The sequence below is a fragment of the Lepidothrix coronata genome, unplaced genomic scaffold (assembly GCF_001604755.1).
Source record: "Lepidothrix coronata isolate B3197 unplaced genomic scaffold, Lepidothrix_coronata-1.0 Scaffold37, whole genome shotgun sequence".
NCBI classification, from domain to species: Eukaryota; Metazoa; Chordata; class Aves; order Passeriformes; family Pipridae; genus Lepidothrix; species Lepidothrix coronata.
The window spans coordinates 7,315,344-7,333,577 of NW_016690217.1; the positions used below are offsets into that span (position 1 = coordinate 7,315,344).

General features: G+C 34.8%; 1 protein-coding gene across 1 annotated transcript in view; it reads left to right on the forward strand.

Moving 5' to 3' along the window:
• Nucleotides 1-18,234, forward strand: part of ADGRV1 (adhesion G protein-coupled receptor V1) — a 272,818-nt gene that overhangs the window by 57,687 nt on the left and 196,897 nt on the right. Inside the window, exons 26-39 of the mRNA XM_017812706.1 lie at nt 76-449; nt 2,431-2,607; nt 4,301-4,481; nt 5,077-5,279; nt 5,911-6,040; nt 7,534-7,614; nt 8,816-8,955; nt 9,373-9,982; nt 10,921-11,136; nt 12,330-12,545; nt 14,294-14,538; nt 14,723-14,904; nt 15,646-16,457; nt 17,706-17,915. Coding sequence (XP_017668195.1) covers nt 76-449; nt 2,431-2,607; nt 4,301-4,481; nt 5,077-5,279; nt 5,911-6,040; nt 7,534-7,614; nt 8,816-8,955; nt 9,373-9,982; nt 10,921-11,136; nt 12,330-12,545; nt 14,294-14,538; nt 14,723-14,904; nt 15,646-16,457; nt 17,706-17,915 — 3,777 coding nt within the window. The remainder of the gene's footprint in view (nt 1-75; nt 450-2,430; nt 2,608-4,300; nt 4,482-5,076; nt 5,280-5,910; nt 6,041-7,533; nt 7,615-8,815; nt 8,956-9,372; nt 9,983-10,920; nt 11,137-12,329; nt 12,546-14,293; nt 14,539-14,722; nt 14,905-15,645; nt 16,458-17,705; nt 17,916-18,234) is intronic.

Sequence of the window (18,234 nt, forward strand, 5' to 3'; positions counted from 1 at the left end):
TAGTAATTACATTTATTAGATATATTACTTTGAAGAATAACAATAACATGAGGAAAATTACAATTTCCTTCTCAGGTCCAGGAATAGTGAGAATTGGAGCAGGAATCAATGGCAGCAGTAGGTACACAGGGTTAATGCAGGATGTAAGGCTTTATGAGCGAAAGTTGACACAAGCAGAGATCTACGAACTCCATGCAACTCCTGCAAAGAGTGACGTCCACCCTGTCTCTGGGTATTTGGAGTATCGGCAAGGAGAGACCAATAAATCATTCATTGTGTCCGCAAAGGATGACAAAGAGGAAGAAGGAGAGGAGTTATTCATCCTAAGGCTCATTTCTGTGTGTGGTGGAGCTCGAATTTCACAAGAAAACACAACAGCAAGATTAAGAATACAGAAAAGTGATAATGCTAATGGTTTATTTGGCTTCACTGGAGCATGTATTCCTGAGGTAAAGAGTTCATAAGGAAAACTATAGGAGAAATTTTGGATACAATAAAACTAGTGGCAAGACTAACTGACCTTCACAGGTTGATTTCACATTCTTAGTTTTTGTAGTTAAGCAAAGTTTTTTCAGAATTTTAAAATGTGTAAGTTCTGCTAATGTAGCATCAGTCACACTGGCATTTGCTGTATCATTTCTTTAAATTCTCCTAGTAATAATAATAATAATAATAATTATAATAATAATAATAATAATAATAATAATAATAATAATAGTCCTCCTCCTCCTAATAATAATAGAAGAAATAATAGTAATAGAAGTAAAAATAAAATAATATGTTATTGTAGTAATAATACAAATATCTGTTATTATTTCTGTTATTAAATTGTTCTTAACCCATGAGGTTTACCTTTTCTTTCTGATTTGTCTTGATGGGGAGGGAGAGGTGGTAAGTGAGCAGCTGCATGATGCTGATTTGACATTTGGGATTAAACCGTGACTGACTGGGTTGCCAGTTAAAATATAAAGTTCCATTTTCTTTTTTTGAGAACGGATTATTACCAATATTTTTTATTATATTTTTTTCTGTGTTACGTGATGTGCTTGAAAGAATTTTACTGCAGGTTATTTACTGACAAGATGTGCTGTATTTTTCCACAATCACTTGCTTTTATAATTTATAAGATATTGATTATATTTGATATTAGTTCAGTTGATACTGGCTGTGAGTTACTTTCTTTAAAAATTAAATTGTCTTTGATGGTGGCCACCATATATGCAGTATATGAACTTATTACTTTTGGAGGGAGGATTGAAATAACCATAATTAATTTTTACTTTTTAATCATTATGAGAGAGAAAGACACAATGCCTGTTTCTATTGTTAATGGATTATTTTGGAAAACAAATTTCATAATGCTTTCCAATTTGGGAACTGTTACAACCTTTGAAGTACATCCTTTCTAACTGAAGTGCTTATGGTGTGTTTGAAATTAACCATCTTGCCTGAGTGACACTAGTTTTCAGTTTGGGTGCCTACCATCTGCTATGATAATAGATTCCTTCAGTTTGAAATGCCACTGATAATTCTGTGATGCCACAGATCGTCAGTCAGCACAATTAAAAATTTATATGGCATGTTAATTGTGTCACCTTTATCTTACATCCATTTCACCTGCTGGAAATGATGCAGATACACAGCACTGTTTCATCAGCGATTTAATTTCTTTATGTCTATATCTGTCTGTTAAGCAGATGAAGGCATATTCAGTATGTGCACTGTGTTATACAGCAGCTCTGAAATTTGTCTAATGCTTAAAAAAAGTGTAGCCTTTCTGACAATTTTCAAATAAAATTATTTTCTAATTTTGTTTGATGATCATAATTTTCTAAAATACATGGTCAATATGAATACCTGCTCTGTTCCAAATATGTGAAATTGTTGCTGCTGAGAGATGTTCTCCATGAAGACAGAATTGTAAAGAGGACTGTAGCACAAGAAGTTTTTCAAATTTTTTCCTAAATGATGAAATTATAGTTTAATTTTGTATCTGTTTTGTTTTCCAGAGTGTTTTTAGTTAGGGGAAGAGGGAATCCAAATCTTTCTTTAAATTGTTGCTAATAAAATTGAAATAATTGACATTAATATAAGAAATCATTTCAGCTGCTTTTGACAAATACACTTGAAACATATTGGTTCTGTCTTTGGGATGTAGGTTGGTGGAAGAGATTGTTTCCAAAACAAACAACAAGGTACAATTACTGGCTTACCTCAGGGAGGTGCTAGTCTGTTGCAAATTCCATTAAGATTGTTCTGAACACCAAGGTCAGTATCAGCTTCCTACCACTCCAAAAGAGCTGAAAGTAACATGACAGTAATAAAAAAATCCTGAACATTTGACTAGGATTAGAGAATTCCATGTTTTACATTTATTGCTTTGATTTGCTTTGACCATAACAAACATTTCAATTTTTTGCTTTCTTCCAGACTGCCAGTGAGGGTTCCACTATATCCTGTGTCGTGGAGCGTACAAGGGGAGCCCTGGACTATGTGTATATAAATTACATTATCTCACAGGTTGATTCTGCTGGCATTAATTACTCTGTTAGCGATTTTTCTAACAGCAGTGGCACTATCACATTCCTTCCTTGGCAGAGATCAGAGGTAAACCCTACCTTCCTATTAACTATTCATACTGTCCTTGGAAACCTGGAAAACACCTTCTAAGGACGGTTGACTGGTTTTCATGCTAAAGGCTTTCCTTCACATGGCTTTTATTAGATTTTGTGAGGTTTTTTTTTTTTTGGCATCTAATGAGTGATAGGATAAATGCCTATAGATCTGTTTGCATCTCACTTCATGTGTTACCGTGCATACATGTATGCTTAAACAGAAATAATACATGAGATACTTTTACATACATGTATATACTAAGTTTATGTATATCTATACTTACACTTGAAGTGTAGGTGGTCCTGGGCTGAAAAGAATGATCCAGGGACTTTAAAAATTGGAATATGATCAGGTTTTGATCTGAGTTTTGGAGCTCAGTTTTATCATTGTGTCAATAAAAGACAGCAGTAAAGTTCCCTGCTGCAATCAAGTGTCTTGCAACTGCTGTTTGTGGCATTCTGTCTCTTTAGATTAATCTGTTTCTGTGAATTCAACCCTGACCCACAGCACAGGAATTTCCCATTTATTTGAAGAAGTGATCTGGGATCACAGTACTGTAGAAAGTTAGCGTGTGTTTTCTGTTAGTGTTTGTAACATAGGGTGGATTGTTAGTAGAAAATGTTATCTTTAGTTTCACTTTTATCATTCTGCTGAAGGAAGTATGGACTGAGTGAAACTCACTGACACCATTTGAAAGGTTCCCAGTGGCTCCACTAGAACTGTGAATTGCATTAAATAATATAACTGATAAGAGCTTGGCAAAAACTTGTGATACTGGAAAATAGTATACTCATGTCACTGTTTATTCAGCTTTAATTCTCTATTTAAACATATTACTGCATTACATACAGTCATTTAAAGTAAAATTTCCCAAGCTTTTCCAGTCTGGTAGCATAGATGAGGCCTGCCTTATTCTATGTAGTGGCAAAAGAGGGCTGGTATACCCTCTTGCTTCACTGTATTTAATTGTCTACCTACAGAGGAGCTAATGGGCATGGCCCTAAGAAACAGACTGGGAGCAGTCACTTGTCAGGTGAGATATCCTGAGAGACTTTCCATTGATGCCTATAAGCTACTTATTCCCACAGCTCTAAATATGATCATCTACTTAAACATTTTCTTCTATATATTTGTCAAATCTTATCACAATATATAGAAAGCTGGAATTGATGAGACGAATCTATTAGTCTGTACAGAGCAGGTTATGTTACTTGATCGTATGATCTGTAAGTCAGGTGACATAAAAAGCTTACCTCACTTGCTCTCTAAGTTGGATTAATCACTGTAATGTCTCTCCTGAAGCACAAAGTCTTAAAGATTTTAAAATCTGTCAGATATTTAATTTTCAATGTACTCAATATATCTATGATTATGTTAAGGTGGATATATAAATAGCTTCTTGCTTGGTTATGTGTTTGTGTAACTAGAAGCACTTAAGACAATATGTCTTCCATTTATGGAAGCATGATAAAGATGTTTTTGAATGGGTATTGTAAAATTAAAATATTATCCTAGAACCTAGTTTAAACTACATGGAATGCACAGATGTTGTCTGCATTACTTTCTGAACTCACAGTAGATACAACTGATTGACTAAGAATTTGATGAGTTAAGCAGGGTCATAAAATTCGTAAGTGATGTATGTTGCACAGTTTGATTTCTCCATGATTTGGTCCTTCTCTAGGTCCTAAATTTGCATATTATTGATGATGACATTCCAGAGCTAAATGAATATTTCCGTGTGACATTAGTCTCTGCAGTGTCTGGAGATGGAAAACTAGGTTCAACTCCTACCAGTGGAGCAAGTATAGATCCAGAAAAGGAAACTACTGACATCAGCATTAAAGCCAGTGACCACCCATATGGTAACAATGTCGAAGATGATACAGTCTTATTGCAGATTTATGTATAGTTCTAGCTCAAGACGTAAAAATTTGCCTAGCCTAGCTAGTTGAGGAAGCAATGCCAAGTGTTCCGCTTTGTCTAATTTGAGATTAATTCATAGTTTTTATACAAGACTGAAAGCCGAGTTACTTATTCTTGAGAATATTACAAAAAAGACATCAAAACTGCCCAGACCAAATGGTGATGATCCAAATAAAGATTGTATATAGTTGATCTTAGACAAGTTTTTCTGAAATGAGAATTCCTAATGGAGAGAGACATTTCAAGGTGCTTAATATACCAGTAACTACCCAATACTATGACATATTTGGTCTCTTTTGGGAAGAGCTGAGTTAATTATTGTGATGTGGTTTTTTAAGACTGATATGGATATCAGTGAGAGAGGGAATGGTACATAGCACATCCCTGGAAATAGCGTCCAAAGGGCATATCGATAATTATTTTTAAATTTCATAAACATTAAATATAAACATTATATATGTTTTTGTTTCAACTTATTACCATGATTTAAATTTGGTAGGAGAAGCCATGTAAATTGTACTTTTTGTCTGCCAGGTCTACTACAGTTCTCAGTGGGGCCACCTCCTCAGACTGGTGATGAAATGATTCTGCCAGCCTCTGCTGTGCCCCATGTTGTTGTTAAAGAAGAAGCCGGATGCATCAGACTTTTGGTAGTTCGTGCACAAGGGCTTCTTGGAACAGTTCTCATGGAATACAAGACAGTGCCACTTACAGCTTCCAGTCCTAGAGATTATCAGGTATGGCCATTGCACATGTGTGTAATTATTTAGGAATTTAATTAGAGCTATTTGTCCTGGAGGTAGCATTCATTTTAAGTATTGTAGCTCAGCTATGATTCTTTTAACAGAAACACTTTATTTTATATGGTGGTGTGATAAATGAATGTATTGTTCTCACTTTAAAAATATGAGTCACTATATGCCTTTTGGCCTCCTTTCTGTACAGCATGTTGTATTTCCTAGGAAAAGCCTCTGGTTTTGATTTTGATTTCCCTATGAGAATTGCCAATGCAGCAAGAATGGATACTTCCTATTGTTGCTAAGGATATCAAACTTTATATGAGCATACAGGTGCATGTACAGGTGAAGATTCTATTTGTACATGTTCAACAAAATAACCTGTATGTGTCTGTGTTTGCTTGTCTAACTGCTGTTCATGCAGAAAAATGTAGATGAATGCAGATGTTCATAATACGGTGAATTTAGATGACTTTTTCCTTTAAAAAAGATTCAGTAGGTATTTTCAAAGCTGAAGTGAAGAAAAGTAGACGTTTTGATAAAGACAAAAAGAATAAAGGTTGTATTTCTTTTTTCATTTGGGTAAAAACATTTAACTTGAACAAAAATGTGAAGAGCTTTCATGTTGCAGGCTGTTTTGGGCACACTGGAATTTCAGCCAGGAGAAAGATACAAGTACATTACTGTTAACATCACTGATAATTCTATTCCTGAACTAGAAAAAACTTTTAAAGTGGAGCTATTGAACCCAGAGGGAGGAGGTAAGGCACATATGTCAATCCATTGGTTGTATTTACCTCATCTCTACTCATCCATAAAAATCTAACTTTGTGTACTATTTCCATGTTATTTCTAAAGACAAACACCTCCACATCTCCAAGAAAGCTGCAATTTTTTTTTAGGAAAGAGCTGTTCTTCAGATATTTTGCTAGTCGTTGCTGTAAACCACCAGATCTCAAGCAGTGTATTATTACCATGCATTAGATCATTCAAAGCCAATTGACTGCTTTTTGAATTACATAATTTCATGGTTGGTACTGAGAATTAAAATAATGTAAAAATATTTTAATTTTTTTAATTTATCGATGTTTAAGGCTAAAAGCTTTTTATCTACCACTTGAGTGAAATTGGAGGAATTGCAATAAACTGGCTCATAACTGGTTTAACTCGATTATAGCATTAGAAAATTGTGGGGTTTCTGATGCCTGGGGAGTTTAGCTGAGTTAGAGAGGTAGTTGGTAGCTCTGTGGAAGAACAAGAGAAACATTAAGTGTAAATCCTACGATGATATGTTTGTCTCAAGAAGGTTGGCAAGAATCAGAGGTCCTGCCACATAAAATTATTTATGCCTTACAGAATTTATTTCCGTTGCAAAAGATTTTTAAGGGAGATTACAAAGCTGATTGGAGGAAAAGAAGTGATTTGAAATACTGACAGCCATAAAGTGACTTTTTAACTGATATTATTTTTCCAAGCAATTTGAATTGTAAGTGTGATGCCTTCTGGAAAGTTAGATCATACTAACTTGAATGTGGTGCCATGTGGCACTGTTGTGCTGTGTAGGGATTCTTTTGATAAAAAACTTCAGCTCTTTCATGCTTGTGAGATATTTTGGTCAAGTAGTTGTTTTGTTAAATGAACTTTTTCTCTTTGAATTTTTTTTTTTTTTGTTCAGAAAACTTACAGCTAACTTTTGTAATTTACTAGGCAGATACCCTCTGGACACAAACCCACTTTTTGGTCTTGCCAACACCATTGCAACCACAAAACTTAGGGTAAAGGCTTCATTAGTTAAAATGCTGATTTTTTTCAATTTCCTGACATAGTTTTGGTTTGTGAGAAAATACTAGAATAAGAGAGTTGGACAGGCTTTAGCCACTGCTCCCCCTGCCCCACCTTCCCCCCTCCCACCTTTCTGATTTCTCCATTACAGACCTTATTTAGGAGTGAGAAAAAAGGGACACAAGGAAATTAAAAAAAAAAAAGAGAAAAGAGAGTTGTATGTGTTTTCTTCTGACCTCCCACTGTTGTTTCCAATTTCATAAATTAAATAAGAGGTAGCATATTCAATACTCTTTCTGACTTTTATCCAAAATTCTGTATACTTTCTTGTCCAGAAATAATACTTGCCTAGAATACTTCCCTCTCTTTTTGTGTTGTCCATAAATGTTTAATTACTTTAAATTACTTTCTGCTTTCTCTTTATTTATAAATATATATATGTGTATATATCTGTGTGTCTGTCACCTTAAAGTTGCTGAGCTCTTTAGAAATGATGGAAGTGGTAGTGGTGATGGGAACATGGATTTCTTCCTTTCAACTGTCCCTCAACATGGTAAGCATTTTCAATTAATCCTATTTTTTATTTATAATTGTAATATCCATCATAAATTACAATGCTGTTACAACTTGTCATAGTGTTTCTTTATGTGCAGTTAGAGCTAATTAGTTTAGGTTTATCGTAAAGTTTTGTCAAAAACATTCTTTTCGATTTTAATTTAGGTGTAATTTCAGTAGCAGTCAGTGTTTATTGTAAAGCAGAGAACAACAGGTTCTGTATCATCAAAAATACATTGTTGTAGAACACAGTATAGTAGTTCCCAAAGTTCAGTTTGCAAAATTAAAGTAGAAAATTGTCAAATTTTCTGGGGAGCAAAAAGCAAAGGCACTTTTTAAATTAAACGTAATTTTAAAATTACCTGATTGAATTCCATGATGCATTCTCTATATTACTTTGATCCCTGCCTGGCAAAAATACTCTGACAGAAAAGTAAGTTGTGTTAGATATTTTAAAGAAATAGTTCAATTGTTTTTCATTTTTCCTCTTTAATTTCTTCAAGTTTCTATTTATGTCATGACATACAGAAAACAAAGATAATTTAAGATTGAAAAAAAAAAGAAATTATGAAGAAATAACTTAAAATCTGTGGGAACACCCTCTACCTATAGGACTTCAAATTAAATCCTACAGAGCTGAAAATGTTATATTACCCATTATGTAAATTGAGTAATTTATTCCCCTGTGACAGCCTGATTTTAAATTGTAGATACGAAGTATTTTAGTTTGAATTTGACGGTAAACCTGTTGTTTAGCCATTTTTTAGCACTTCCTGTTTGTTTGGTTGTACCAAGGCTTTTATTTCTCTCTGAGCAGCAAGTTATCTCAGCCAAGACAATATTTGTAGTAGTAGGATTTATCTGACTTGTTTGGGGTTTTTTTTCTCTGTTTTTCATTCCAGATTATGTTAGGATGAGACCTGCATTCATCTCATCTTTCTGCTTACACTGTGGTTTACTATATAGCTCCCCACCACCCTAAATTCTCCTCCATTTTTGTTCATTCAACCTGTAATTTTATTTCTATCCTTCTCTTAAAATAATAATTTTTTTGTTGCATAGTTCCAGGACTGCATTACTGGAAGTCAGTTCCTTTTCCATATGGAGAGTTATCATGCCTTTATTTCTTTAGCTGTTTTCTTTCATGTAAGAAAATATGCTAGGAAAAAATAACCCTTTTGGGAAATTGCACTTAACAGCTAGCTTGGGAATTGCATCCTACATCCTTGTGACCATTGAGGCTTCTGATGATGCTCATGGTGTATTTGAGTTCAGTGCTGAGTCACTCTGGGTGAATGGAACTGAGCCCGAAGATGGAGAAAGCAATGTTGTGCTGCAGGTTAGAAAGCTTTCAGTCTCATATTGTGGTACAGTACTCTTCTATCTGTTGTTACTGATGTTCTGTAATATTTTTGTCATAAGTCTGTGAGGTTTGTAACAACTTTGTTATGCACATCTGTTTTTCCAATTCATGCAGAGTTTACTAAGACATATCGTTCAGCTTAAAGCTAAAATAGTAATAATATCTACAGATTTAAAATGCTTTTCCTTGTTTACAATTGAATTACTAATATCTTAAAATAACAGTGTTGATGATAAAAATATGTAGCAAAGCTGAGATAATAAAAACTTCAGTTTTTTAAAACAGATTTATCTTCAACTCATCTTGTTATTGTCTTTGCTTATTGTATTTTTCACTTTTGTATTTTTCTTTCTCAAAGTACGAAAATATGCAATCTTTATATTCTTCTCTTAGGTTGTGAGAACTCACGGGGCCTTATCGGAGGTGGTGTTGCATTGGATCATAGTCTGTGATCTTACTGGAGACCTGATCTCTACAGATGGGAATGTAACATTTGATGTTGGCCAAGTGAGAACAAATATTACAGTACACATTTCTCCTGATGAAATTCCTGAACTGGATAAGGTGTTTTCAGTTTTGATCATCAATGTCTCCAGTGGTCGTCTTGGAAATCATACTAATGCAACATTAACTATTTTAGCTAATGATGATCCATATGGAGTCTTCATCTTTTCTGAGCAAAACAGACCGATAAAAGTTGAGGAAGAAACAAAAAATATCTCTCTGACAATAATAAGGCGTGGAGGCCTCCTTGGTACAGTGATGGTGATGTACAGAACTATTGACAATGATGAAAAGTCACTTTTTCTTCCTCCTGGTGTTGTCAGAGCAATAGAAGGAAAAGACTATATACCCATTAGAGGTTATGTGGTCTTCGCAACCAATGAAAGTGAGGCTACAATATCCTTGCCTATTTTGGATGATGATGATCCTGAGAGGTCAGAATCTGTTTTTGTGGAGTTAAGCAGTATTGTTTTGGTCAAGAAAGTGCAGGATCGGACAAGTAAGTGTCTTACATAAAACCTGCAATTTATATTTAAAGGTTAGTTTTTAATATTTAACAGGATAAATGTTAAATGTAGCAAGTTAGATGAGGAACTCTTTACCTCTGCCAAACTCTGTATGGGTAAGATATTTGAGAGTTACCTGACTTGTGCCCTGTTAGCATTTATTTCCTTTGGCACAGTATTTTATTACAATTGGATGAGCATTTCTTTGTCCCTTTTGCATTGTCTTATCCAAGGTCTTTCAGGCCACGTGTGTTACAGTACTTTTTTGTGCTGCTCATCTAGTGTTGTTTCTGTAAAGTTCAATTAGGAAGTAACTAAGCTAGTGTTGCTTATTGAAACACAAAAAAATCTTATAAGAAAAAGTGGTGTAGAATTACAGACATGCTGCTTTTTTGGTATAGACAACTTTTACTTCATCTCCCATTCAGATAAATTCAGGTAAATTACAACCTGATTCATGCTTCAAAGCTTCTTGGCATATTTAATTGCTCCCCTTGCCCCCAGATTAATCTTAATGTTAAGAGAAATTTCAAATATAATTCCACTTGGAGTTGCAATCTTATTTACACTTCATCATAGCAAGAATAAAAATGGAATTCTTCTGAACTGTATTGAGCTTACTATTGGCCTTATAGACAAATAAATAAAAAAATATATTCATAGTACCTCATCTTTAAAAAAAATAATTATGGTTTATATGCTCCAGAGCATGTAGAATAATGTTATAAAAAATGGTATCTTTCTGCCAGAATGTAATTCAAACACCAAAAATATGTTGATGTAGTTATACTTTATCCAATTCTAGAAAAGACAATTTTGGTGAAAACTGGTGACAATTAACCACTAAACTCACATGTGTGTCTGTGGACTCTGTAGCCATGGATAACAAGGATAGCAGGCACCCCCTCACTAGGTTTTCTTTATATTTCAGTTATAAATTCTCCTCGACTTGGATCAGTGGGTGAGACAATAGCTCATGTAATTATCAATGCCAATGATGATGCTTTTGGAACACTTCAGCTTTCAGCTCCAACTGTGCGAGTTGCTGAAAATTATGTTGGACCAATCATTAACGTGACCAGAACTGGGGGAATATTTTCAGATGTTTCTGTGAAATTTAAAGCTATGCCAATAACTGCAACAGCTGGTAAGAAAGCAGAATATCAGAAGTATACAATCTGTGTTAAAGTTGAAAGAACAGTCAAAGCAAACAACTGTGTATTGAATGCTCTTATTATATAACAAATATGAAAAATTAAATAGTAAGACATCGACTGACTCTGATTAGCAAATATGAGTCCAAACCCTATAAGAATGTTCATGCTTTGGCTTTTAGAAAACTCTGAGACATCATCACTGGAGAATCTAAAAGACAAATGAGGGAAGGCGCGTTTGTTTATCTAGTAGCCCACCACCACTTAAAAAAAAACAAACTGTAGTAGTATAGCTACTGTTTAGCCCTGTGTACAAATTTAAACTCACTATGCATTGTTTAGGTGAGCTTACTGGGGAGAAAGCGAGAGCTAGGGATGCAGATGTAAAACAAATGGGAATGCAGATAAACAAATGGAAGGTAGACTTCTCCAGTTGGTCCCAGCTGTAGAAAAGGTACATAAAGAAAGTAGAAAACTTAAAAAGACTGCAGGGTTAAAATTACTTAGACAGTTATAAATCAAATGCACTGTATTTTAGTTATGTCCAAAACTGAATAGGCAGGTGATACATGCTCTGAGAACTGGCATTTTCGTTTTTATGTAACAGATGATTATAAATTGTGTAGCTAGATTTATGTCAAAGAATGCTTTCTATTAGTTTCTGAAGTGGAGCTGTGATCTTGTGTATCGCAGTTGTTCATCTAGACAGTCTTAGAGACAAATTTACCTAAAGTGACGTCGAAATGCAAAATGTGCCCTTTACTGAAATCTACTTTGACAAAGATGCTTCTGTTCACTTTTATCTCTTGGAAAGCCAGAAAGCAATTATAAATCAAAGACAGAAACATCTTGGTAGTGTGACATTGTTAACAAGAGACAATAATGGACCTTTTGTAACTACCTCTTGGTCTAACAGTGCAAACTCTGTTTTGGTCAAACCAAGTTTTATTTTCATCTATCCAGGTATCTAAAAGGCAATGGGAAATTAAAAAAAAAAAAAAAAAAAAAGAAAGACTTGTGTTGTCTGGGTCTAAAAATAAAGAAAAAAATCATAAAAACACAGAGAAATGCATGTATAAGAAAAAAGAGAAAATGGGTATTACTGATGATGTTCACTATACTGAACCATAATGCATTGATATTATGTGGTTTTTAATGTTTTGGGTTTTTTCATCTACAAATCTAGGCGAGGACTACAGTGTAGCCTCATCAGATGTTGTCTTACTAGAAGGGGAAACAAGTAAAGCTGTGCCAATTTATATAATTAATGATATCTATCCTGAAGTTGAGGAATCATTTTATGTTCAGCTGCTGAACCAAACAACAGGAGGAGCCTTGCTTGGATCTTTGACAAGGGCAGTCATAACTATTGAGGCTTCTGATGACCCATTTGGATCCTTTGGTAAATGAGTGCATATTTTCTTTCTTCTGTTATCATTTTTACTGTGGGTTTGTGGTTGATGTGTTAATGGGTAACTGAATAAAAACATTTGGAAGGGGAAGTCTGGATGAAGACAGTAAAGGAAAAGATAGGATAAACTAAATTAAAACATGTAATTAAGAAGTAATGATGCTTTAGTATGACAAAAAAGTATTATGTTGTCAGTTGATATGGCAAGATTTTGGAATCTTCTAATCGAGATAAAGGGATTTTAGTGTATTTTTCTTTTTTTTTTATGTATTCAAAGTGTTACATTTCTGTGATATGTTTAAGCCAAAATCTGCATTCTAATACCTGCTGCTTAAATACTTCGATATCTTTGTTTTACTAAATAATCAGCTAAAACAAATTTCAAAAATGCTGGAAAAAAACTGAAATTGAAAAATATGAAGAGAAATTAAATTACATTCTCTTATTTTCTGTCAAGTACTTTGGTTTTACTTCTACCTGTTGTTAATAAAAAGAACTGTGTATACTTTCCAAAATAAGTTTCATTACACAGGTTTTGAGAAGAGTTTTGGTGATGTCAAAAATTTAATCATTACTGTAGAAATCTCTCTTTTTTGTTTGTTGTTTGGTGTATAGTATATTTTTCTCTGCCTTTTCCTTTGGGTCAGTCTTTTCTCCCTTCAGTACCCTACTTAGTTCTTGTTCTAGTAGAAGGAAAAAATAAATAATTCCAGGTGGAAAATTAATTAACTTAATTCCTAAAAACTAAAAGTTTCATACAAGGAAGACTTTGAGTACATTAGGAGTAGCGTTTCCAGCAGGTTGAGGGAGGTGATCCTGCGCTTCTACTCAGCCCTACTGAGATCACATCTGGAGTGCTGTATCCAGCTCTGGGCTCCTCAATACAAGTGAGACATGGAGCTCCTAGAGCAATACAGCAGAGGGCTATAGAAATGATTAAGAGACTGGAACATCTCTTACAAGGAAAGGCTTAGATTTGAATTGAGAGGGAACTTGTCAATGTCTATAAGTATCTGAAGGGAGGGTGTCAAGAGGATGGAGCCAGCATTTTCTTGATGGAACCAGGCTCTTCCCAGTGGTGCCAAGCAACAGGACAAGAGGCAATGGACAGAAGCTAATGCACAGGAAGTTCCACCTGAACATGAGGAAGAATTTCTTTACTGTGCAGTAACCACACACTGGAACAGGTTGCCCAGAGATGTTGCGGAGTTTCCCTCACTGGGAACATCCAAGAACCATCTGTATGCAATACTGTGCCATGTGCTCTAGGAGGACCCTGCTTGAGCAGGGATAAATGGACCAGATGACCCACTGTGGTCCTTTACAATCTGATCCAGTCTGTGATTGTGTGATTCTATGACATCTACTTAATATATTCCCTGTTAAATTGTTTTGATATATTTCTTCAGTAAGTGACATGAAAGCTCGTAAGGAGTGTCCTTGCTGGGAATAATTACGAAATTATATTCTAAGACCTTAGAACATTTCATGGTTAGACTCAAACAATTATTGTGTTGTAACAGACTTTTTGGATGAAGGCTTAGTTTTCATGATAATTTTCTCTGCAGATGAAAATATGAATATTGAAAGTTTACTTTTAAATTTAAACCTGATTAAAAGTGATTTACCTGTGCAAGTAAATGCAATCAAGTGAAATAAAACCAAGTACTTAAGGAACTGATATATTTACTTTCAATTTCATTGTTGATGCACTCACATCTCTCTGTGGCATACTTCAGTTTTTCAGAATACCAAATTCACTGTGGAGGAGCCTGAATTTGGATCAGTAACCCTAAATCTGCCAGTAATCCGAAATGCTGGGACACTGGGTAATGTTACTGTTCATTGGGCTGCTACCATTAATGGGCATCCTGCTGGTGAGGACTTGCAGTTTGCCAAGGGTAATATTACTTTTACCCCTGGGGAAGCCATTCAGATGTTGCTGTTGGAAATCTTGGCTGATGATGTTCCAGAATTAGAGGAAGTAAGTAAAGTGTTCTGTCTTTCTTGAATAGTATTAGAGCTTTAACTTGTTTAAGAAATGTGTGCAAATCGAAACAAGGAATATTCTTGCAAGAAGCTCAGATTTTACTTTGCTTGTGATTATTTTTAGAAGTAGCAAAAACTGCTCAGCTGCATTATTTGTTTTTCTTTTTTTTCTTTTTGAGATTGTCCATGTAGAATTAACTCAGGCCTCCAATGGTGGTGCTATCGGGTTAGATAGCATGGCACATATTGTGATTCCTGCCAATGATAATCCTTACGGCACAGTTTTCTTTCATCAATCCTCATATCGAATTCAGGAGCCACTAGAAAGAAATTTGCTTGCAAATATAACAGTCAGGAGAAGGTTTGTATAATGGTTACTGGTTTTGTATCTCTTATTTTTTTCTTATTTTTCCCAGTTTTTATTTTTTGGTATAATTTCAAATGTCGCGCTCTTGTATAAGTGTTTGCAGCAATTTTTTGATCTGCCAGCTCAATTAATTTTTATGTCACATATATTGATTTTGAACTAGATGTCTACTTATTGGAAATCTGCATAAAGTATTTAAATGTAATACACATTTGTAGTGTAAACCAGTGTACACAGTATACTTGAAGTTTCATTTTGCCTGTTTAATTATCAAACCATTTAAAGCTGCAAAGCAGCCTGTTCCTGTGATGTCAATTGGAGGACAAAGGGCATCAACCTTTGTGTGGTGGAACACAAGAAAAGGGGAGCAGGATTTTTGCATGTGATATGTCCCAAGGACACCTAGGAGGAATGATGACAATGGGACAGCACAGCCTTTTTCTTCTTTGCCAATCCTAAGAAGACTAAGTTAATTCCTCAAAACAAATGTTTGCAAACATGCGCTTTTAATCGACTGCTATTCAAGCTATAAATAATCAAACTTACTCTCCAAAAAAAATGTTATTTACCAGTTATTCTGCTACTAGCTTCAAGGGAATCCACTTTAATTTAACTTTTCAGCAATTCAGAAAGGGTCCATTGGTTTTGTTCACTTTTATTCTTAACCGAGCAATATACAGAACATTAGACATGCTTCACCAGCTAATATAACATTTTTATTTTAATGTCTTTTAGTGGGGGAAGGTTTGGTCAGCTGCAGATATTTTACAGCACTTCTGAGACTGACGTCTTAGCTCTTGCCATTGAGCAAGGTGAGGATATCCTGGCCTATTATGAGTCTCCTGTACAAGGAATTCCTGACCAGCCATCCAAGACCAGAGCGAACGTGTCAGCAACAAGTGACCCACTGTATGCCTGTGCAACTCAGTGCCTAAAAGAACAAGCATGTTCAGCCTTTACATTTTCCAGTGCCTCTGAGATTCCTCTCTGCCTTTGGCTGACAGCAGAGATCAGCTCATTAACTAACACGTCAGGATTATGGACCTACAAGAAAAACATCAGCAGTGCATCCACTCTGTTTAGCACACAGGCCATTGCTGGTAGTGATTATGAATCTGTCATAAGACAATGGGCCATCATGCAGGAAGGGGAAGAGTTTGCAAACCTCACAGTTACCATACTCCCTGACAGCCTACCAGAGCTGGATGAAAAATTCACTATATCTCTTTTGGAAGTTCAACTAATGAACATCTCAACCAGCTTAAAAAATCAACCAACTGTAGGACAGCCAAATACTTCCACTGTTATCATAATGATGAACGGGGATGCCTTTGGAGTGTTTAAGATCTACAGTGTAAGCCCCAATGCAACAGAGAAAGGTCTGTATATTGAAGTAGAAGAACGCCCTCAGACCGAGGTGCAGCTAATGATACACAGGACAGAAGGCAGCCTGGGACAGGTGACAGTGGAATGGCGTGTTGTTGGTGGAACTGCTACCCCAGACTTGGATTTTGTGGGTGTTGGTGAGATTCTGGTGTTTGCTGAAGGTGAGGCAGGGTTTTGCACTGGCTTCTGTTGTATCAAACCAAAGAAAAACAGAAAGAACCTAACAAACACACACACAAACTAAAAGGGAAAGAAGATGAAAAGTATAAATATTTAAGTATTTTAAAAGAAAAATCGCAGTGTGTATTATAGACATTACATTTTTACTAAATAAATAAGGAATAATATTGCTGGAAGTAGTTGCTATATCAAGGATAATGAAAATAAGAATTGGACCTTACTGGTCCAATTAATTTTTAATGATACATCTTTTTTTATTCCAATATTATGTTGATTTTGTAACATAATGTAACAGGATATTTAAAAAAACTGCAAAGAGGATGAACAATTCTGTGGCAGGCATTACTTAAACACCATGCAACATGACCAATGTATTTTAAATTTTTAGAGTCTGAGATGATTGAACAGTTGTTTAGAAAACAATTGACAGAAGTGTAGTAAAGATTCTAGTGTGCGTTTAGCTTGCTAAATCATCTGAACTCAAATGAGGGGTTGCCAAGAGTGATTCTGAAGCTGACATGTAATTACATTAGTGTTTATAAGTTCAGTAAATCTATTTTCAAAATACTTTGAAAGACAATATAGCAAAAAATATACATATCTTGTAAACTGATATAGTCATGAGAATGGGTTATGTAGACACACTGAGTAATAGGATTGTGTTGCAAATTATAATGGATTATATGTATGATATGTAATCATACATATGTATGATTATACATAAATATGTAATTGATTGTGTTTCCTGTTTACATTACCATTCTTTGATACTCCACAAGACAGATAATTAACACAGTGACAGCCCACTTTAGTGCATTCTCTGGTCCAGAAAATGTATACAAATTGAATGTACATACATGTGGATAACGTTCATCAGAGAATTTATGCATTTGGTAGTTTTTTTTTTACAAGCATTATATTCCCCTTTTCTAATTTAAATATGAAATTCAGAGAACTTATAAAGCAAATAAAGAATTCTATACATTCATAAATTATACCTACATTGTTAATTTCTACATAGTATATTTGTTAATTGCATTGCCTTATATACCTTTTCATCAGTAATCAAATAAATCTTCATAATGACATTCAGTAACTTCTAGACAGGTAAATAAATATTTTCCATATCCTTTCTTATACTATTTGAATATTTACCGGTAGAGGTAAATCTTTTTAAAAGATGATTTTCATGTGAACAGATTAGTATGCATATGTTCTTCTCCTTGTAGGTGAAACAAAAAAGATGGTCACACTGACCATTTTAGATGATCCAGAGCCAGAGGATAATGAAAGCATCATAATCAGCCTGGTCCATACTGAAGGAGGAAGTAGGATTCTTCCCAGTTTCGACACTGTCACGCTGATTATCCTGGCAAGTGACAACGTGGCAGGAATCATTAGCTTCCAGACAGCTGGAAGGTCTGTTATTGGTTGTGAAGGTGGGTCCTGTGTGTTGACCACACTCTGTTTTAGCATGAACTTCCATCTCTGTGTTTTCTGTTGATAATGACTCAGAGATTGTATCACTGTTCAGAGCATGCCAGCAAGCAGAGAATAACCACATATTTGGCATACATTTCTTTGGATTTTTAGCTCTTGCAAGCATTACACTTACATGAAATCTATGAAAAGGATGAATACACCATTTCCAAAACCATTTTATATATCATCATCTGTTCTTTCCTGTTTTTCTGAAGATTAGACCTTGCTTCTATTGGTATAGCATTTCTAAGCTCCTTTTAGCATTTCTTGTCTTAT